Raw genomic sequence first — 6788 nt, forward strand, 5'->3', positions numbered from 1 at the left:
TCATCTTAGGTCTGTTTCCAACGAACCTTATATCCACAGAAAGGTGTCGAGAAGCCCTACGCTTCTAACAGCACATCCAAGCCCTAAAACTTCCCGAAAAAAACCCAAAATCCATAAAAGACCGAATTATCAAATTACGATTATACCCTTGACCTCCGAAGACACAATCAAACACTTGCATCACTTAAACCATAACACCCACACCCGAGAAGGGCCAAATTCTTCCTTTCCCAAGGCCCTAAGCCTCATGACCACTGAAGATTGGGCCGCAGTCCTGAATAAAGAAGCAAATCTGAAACCGAGTGTTACAAAAAATGGCTAAGTGTTTATGGATGTTATGCAAAAAAATAAAGTATAGGTGATACAAAGATATGATTTATGGAGATGGGAAGATCAGTTGAAGAGTGGATGCAAAGTTACCAAGCCCCTTGTCATTTTGCTCGCCGAAGAAGAAAGTAACTTTGGTTACTTTTCAGACCATATCTTTTATGTAGATTATGACAGTCAAGCATGGGAGGCATTGTCGTCTGTACGCCATGACTTAGCATGGTATGGTTTGTATGTTGTACTTTTCTTTGCTATATATAAATGGCTTTGGTTTTAGCTCAAAAGTGTGTTTGGTATCTATCTTATAAACCAAACATTATTTGAATACAAGTATCCTTAGTCCTTGTCGATTTCTACATTTGTTGTTCATCTCTTATTAACTTCAAGCTTGCAAGCAAGTTTGGTTAAGATTCAACGAAGTATTTTTACTTGCTTTATGTTTATCTTGTAACTCCTGTTCTTATATTTTCGTATAAACTGTTATAACATTCCACATCTTAATTTATTGTTGAGCCGATTAAAAATCCATTGAGATTAACTTACATTCTGCAACATTACCTTACATCTTAAAGTTATTCTCTCTACAATTGATATCAAAGTCATAGTGGTTGCTTTTTAACTTTTTTAAAAATATTAATCTTGTTCTTAAGAAAAATCTCCGATTTAAAAGATTTTATGTACCACTTAAGCTTATCTTTTTTTAAAATTTATGGAATTGTGGCACAACATTACTCGTTAAGCCTTTCTAATAGTGTTGGATGTTCTAATCGAGTTCCACTACTTGTTGCAAGTGAATACCATGATTGATCTCAAATAATGAAAAGATATTTAAAAATACTTAGTAAAAGACATTTGAAAATCTATGGAGGAAGGATGTTATGTCCCAATGCTCACTCCCATGCGGTGATAAAAGAGTAATCAAATTAGGTGGAGGAGCCACCATGAAAGATGATGTAAGAGTTCAAAATTCAAAATAGAGAAGGTTAAAATGACACTTTGAAAAATAGACTTGGAAAATTTTACAAGTTATTTTAATAAGGATGGAAAATATCATGAAAACTAAGAGGTGTCAATGTCGAAGGAAACATTCACCAATGTTGGTTTTTAATATTTAGTTAATATAAAGCTATTTACTAAAAGCTTAGTGATGAGTTGAAAGTTGACATTGTTCATCACGACAATCAAAGTACCATCTACGTCATGAAAGATGATGTGTTTCACGGAAATTCCCTCTGCCCCTACCGTACTCCAGCTTGGATGAGGCAGAAACACTTGCCGCACGTGATAATGCCACATTAGATAGAACAGTTCCCTAACAATGGAAGCCTTCGATGAAGAAGGTAAGTAAATGCTACTTAAGAAGCACAAGCACCCTTTTTTATTCACTAAGGATGGGATGGTGCAGGAGCGGGTCGATGATGACACTGGGGAAGCCCAGTCAACCAATAAGGGGAAAAAAATTCCATTCACTTGTTTAACTGCTAGTAATATGCGTTATGATTTTGTATGAGATTTCAAGGCTGTTTCTACGATTGAACTTGATTTGCTTACAAGTTTAATCGCATCACCTTATGATTGGAAGTTGGATGTATTAAAACAAACGTCATTCATTAATATTACACATTCGTGGCACTAGAAACATTAATCCAAAAGAGCATCGTATCGTAAACATATTATATTTAACATTACACAAAAACAAACGATCAAGATTAAAACAAGGCCTTCACTCTAAGCCTTAGCAGTAAGACACGGATGAAAGGCGGTCCCACAAGCAATCCATTGTCGCTTCCTACTATGTGGGAGCACACAATTGGGAACCTTAAACCATTCCTTCCTGAAAACATCATAAGTAACCAACCGATTCATCATCTTAGATCTCAAAGATAACATAAGCAAACCTCTGTTACCCAAACAAGACATCTTAATGTGCTTTCCATAAAACTCCAAGCACCATACATTTGGCATTCTGTCAACCTCCTTCCACAAGAGAGTCATCTTCTGAAGCTCCCATATGCATACACACGTGGCCGCGTTTTTTGTCAGCAACCCCACCAACATAATCCGGCCGCCACATTCCGCCAGGCTCTGGTCACTCAGGTGAACAGGGGCCGGAACTGTAAATTGTTTCCAAATTCCATTCGCCACGTCATACCCTACTATCCCATCCGGATCTGACCTTAGAAAATACATCCACCCGTCTACAGTCACCGCCTGTGACCTAAAGTTCAACGACAGCGGGAGTTTCACACTCGCCGGAATATTCCCTGGACATGTCCACGTGTCGGTCTTGGAGTCATACACCTCATACTCACCGTCCGACCCCACCCACATAATCCGGTAGCCACTCTGATTCAGACTCATCATCCCTACCGCTACCCTTGACCAGACTTTGACCGATCTACCCTTCAACTCTTTGAACGATTTGGTTAAAGGGTTACACACGTAGAAGCTCCGGTGACCGATGTCAAGAAAACATACCAAACCACCGGCGGCAGCCACCGGAAGAACGATCATCTTTGTGGGGATGGCCGGAGCGGTGGGGTGGTGCCATTTTCCGGCGACCGGATCGTACATGGCTCCGGTGTTGACGTTTTCGTGAGTTCTTGTGTAGAACCATGGTTGGGGTGGTTGTGGGAGTTGAGAGCATTGAAGGGAGAAGCTGTTTGAGGTTAGTAAAGAGTTCCATTTCTGGCAAACTGACCGGAACCGGAAGAAGGCCGCTACCGGAAGTCGAGCGATCACCGCCTCGTGTAAATCTTCCGGAAACTCTTTCCAGATTTCTTCTTCCATTGTCTTGTTTGAAGGGCTTTCTGGTAATTTTCTTTCCTTCCGAGATCTCTTTGAAGGTGGGCCCAACATTTTGAACTTTCCACCTCTCATTACAAGATCATAGCAATCATCTTCTGAAGGCTTTTCTTCAAGGTCCATATAACACCATCTGCAATAAAAATAAAGTAATCATCAATTTAATGCTGTTCCTTTAAGATCCACTATATTAAGTAATCATGAACATTTAATTCATGCCAAAATTGTTTTTAGTGGATGATGATCAATATGCACAAAGAAAGAAAGATTTGAAATCAAGAAACTTGTTCAAAGTTTCATATAATTGATTTGAGTTCCTTTTGCCATTTGAAGACTAAAACGCATAAAGAAAGATGAAAGCAAGCACACACACATAGGTACACAATGAATATCATAATTAGCCATTACTACCACTAAAAAGGAATTAGAAGAAAAAGGAAAGAGAAAACAGAAATACAATTTGTAGAGAGATATTATTTAACATTAAAACTGCAATCTATCCTCATGAGATAATAATGCATAGACTTACTTTTTATGAATCAACTCAGCAAACAGACAATCTCTAAGGTTGAGTGCGTGATTGTATTAGAATAGGAGTTTGAGGTTTTAAAAGAAAAGATTTTGACAAGAAAATTCACGAAACTAAATTTGAATATGTGAAGTTTCAATCTCCAACAATTCCACATGTTGCTCATCCATTGGTTCTCTATGTAGTACATGTTTACATACATACATGCTTCAGCTTATTGTCCACTCAAAAAAAAATAGAAAAGGGACGCCAATACATCCACATTTGATGATTTGAAATTAAAAAATTTTATAAGAATCGGTGCGTGGGTTGAACCCTAAACTTTGCCCCAATTTTGTTGTCTATTTCAATGTCAACTAGGAAACCATATTTTTTGAGGCTCAAAAGCACTTAACTTACCATAAATAAGCCACAAAAAAGGGAAAGAATTCAATCACACAAAAACAAAATACATATAACATAAAAAAGGGATCAAGTAACAGGAACGTGCTTCCAAGTTCCAACCAGTATCCCTTTTATATAGATTTCATGACATACACATGTAATCAGGGCAGATCTATTGCTTAGTTGTGTAGGAGATGCCCCCTGTGAAAATTTTCGTGGTCAATTCTTAGTTTACTATACATAACCTGAACACAAAGCCACTGCAATCGAGACAATTGATAAAAGGCATTCAAGATTGATATTACTTTGAGAATACTCAGTTTGGAAAGGCAGATTCGAGCAACAAGTCCATTAAACCAAAAGTTCAAACTCATATTACCATGAATTCGTTATTTCGGGAAAATTAAACATAATTCATAACAAAAGGTCAAAAGTACTCACCCACATAGAAAGAGATACAAAGTAGGGAGAACAAATTCCAAATTTATAAAATTTCAATACAATTGATCGATTCTCAATCAAAAGCAACAGGTCGACTTAGGAAGGAACAATTTCAATGAAACAAACAAATTCGAAGTCAAAACAAACCAAATTGCAAAGGAATTGAAACTGAAATTATACACATAGGTAAAGTATGGGAATCGATCTGAATAGCTAGGTAAAACAAGGGCATAAAGACAATCACCTGTCGTTATGAAGTTGCGGCGGCGGTGCGAGTATCGTCGGAGGTTGATGATGGAAGATATACGGTAGAGGAGCGGTCGGCAGCGGAGGAGGAAGAGGAGTGCCGTAGAGGTCTAAGAGCTCTTGAACTTGACCGATGAGCTGCCTCAACATGGCCAGCCCTTCTACAAACAACATCTACATATCACCTCCTTCTTGTTCATCATAATCATCCCTCCGCCATCATCATAATACCCCACCTCCACCCCCTTTCTCTCTCTAGAATACACTTTCTCTCTCTATATCTATATGTTTGTATCTATTTGTGTGTGTGCGGGGGATTTTGTTTTTCTATTTTTCCGTAGAGACTACAGAAGAGGGGAAAATGAAATTGGGTTAACATTTTCTCCCTTGATTTTATTTTTTATTTTTTATTTTTTATTTTTTATTTTTTAAAATATCCACATCGGCAGGCCCATAAGGATTATGAGTAGTATTGAGTATTGACCAGTACGCGGTTTTTGTCCCTTTTTCCATTTCCCCGAGAACTTGATTTTCTGTCCTCCCAATTTGCCCTTCGACTTTCATTTTTAATATTTATTTTATAAATTTTTTGATTAAATAGATACAAGGGCAAATAAAAAAAAAAAAATCAAGTTTTACATATTTAGTTAGCAAAAGCCTTATATTTATTTTTTCTTGGCCTCAATAATTACACTGAGTTATCAATTACGACCTAATAGTCGGTTAACAAGTAGTAACCTTAGTCAACTAGACATTTATTTTATTGAACCAACATCCATCACTTTTCTTCATAGTTGATCATCTTTTGAGAACTGTAACCTTCAAAAAGGGTTTCATGCATATAAGCGTTGGGTAGAGGGGTTTGAAAACGGATTGTGAAAATCACCATTGTTATTTCATTGAGCTTGAGAATTCTTTGCTAAAACACACTGCAAGTGCAAGGTAAGTAGATGTTAACATGAAGTTAAAGTGTAAGTGAGTTTCTTCCTCACGTAATGATCATTAAGAAGTTCGATTTTGTACATTATAGATGACTTCTACTCCCGGTACAAAGAAAGACAAAGACAAATGCCCTGAGAAGGTATACGTTGAAGACTCAGACTCAGATGATGAACTTTTTTACTTCGGTTTCTTGGATTTTTCACAAGAAACCTTCAAACCACCCCATCGAACCTCTGTAATGACCCTTTCTTAACTTATAGTGTGTCGAAAATATGTTAAGGATAGGTATAGATGGGATGGGGGATGATCATAATCGAACTGATATCGAGGAGGCTAAGCATAGGCATATACCTAAGGTAAATGATGAAAAAGTTGGTGTGGAGTATAGGGTCCTTGATCCAAACCAACATTGGAAAAAACTGAAGCATGAAGTGGGTGAGTGTTATGAGTCCCTTACTAAACTAAGGTTTGCATTAACAAATTATGATGTCCATAATGGATACCAAATTTACTTTGAAAATTGTGATAGAGTTAGGATTATTGCTAGGTGTGGCAAGAATTCTAATGATCCAAAGCCATGTCCTTTTAGGGTAGCAACTGGTTGGAAGTAAATTCCATTATTAAGACTCATCTTTGTACTAGGAATTGCAAGTTTGGTGGCTTAGTTACTTCTAATTGGTTAGCCAAAAACTACTTGCAATATGCCACAAGAAGCCCAAGGTGACATTGAATGAGATGACATATGATGTTTTGAGGAGTTTTTCAGTTCATGTATCCAAAGGGAAATGTCAAAGAGACAAATTGTAGGAAAGGAAGATGATAAAAGGAAGGTTAGAGGAACAATATGCTAGGGTTTGGGACTATGCAGTTGAAATCTTCAAGTCTAATCCAATTAGCACATGCAAGGTTCGGGTAGATGGCAATCTAGATAGAATCAACTATTTCAAGAGGTTTTATGTATGCTTCAAGGATTTCAAGGATGGATGGAATAAAGGATGTAAAGAGGGATAAGATTGGATATATGAATGTTTCTTGAAGGGATGGGTAAAGGGTGGTAGAGATGCAAACAATCATGTCTACCCTGTAGCATGGGCAATGGTTATAGTGTGAATAA

The 6788-nt window shown here is 37.4% G+C and overlaps 1 protein-coding gene across 1 annotated transcript; it reads right to left on the reverse strand.

Annotated features, from left to right (window-relative positions):
* Window positions 1-1916: 1916 nt before the first annotated feature.
* On the reverse strand, window positions 1917-5075 carry LOC111880864 (F-box only protein 6). The gene is made up of 2 exons (XM_023877273.3): window positions 4731-5075; window positions 1917-3265 (listed from the first exon to the last, which is right to left on the reverse strand). The coding sequence occupies exons 1-2, from the start codon at window positions 4904-4906 to the stop codon at window positions 2056-2058; spliced, it is 1386 nt and encodes a 461-aa protein (XP_023733041.1). The 5' UTR covers window positions 4907-5075; the 3' UTR covers window positions 1917-2055.
* Window positions 5076-6788: the final 1713 nt, after the last annotated feature.

Source organism: Lactuca sativa, chromosome 8 (genome assembly GCF_002870075.4).
Source record: "Lactuca sativa cultivar Salinas chromosome 8, Lsat_Salinas_v11, whole genome shotgun sequence".
Lineage (NCBI taxonomy): Eukaryota > Viridiplantae > Streptophyta > Magnoliopsida > Asterales > Asteraceae > Lactuca > Lactuca sativa.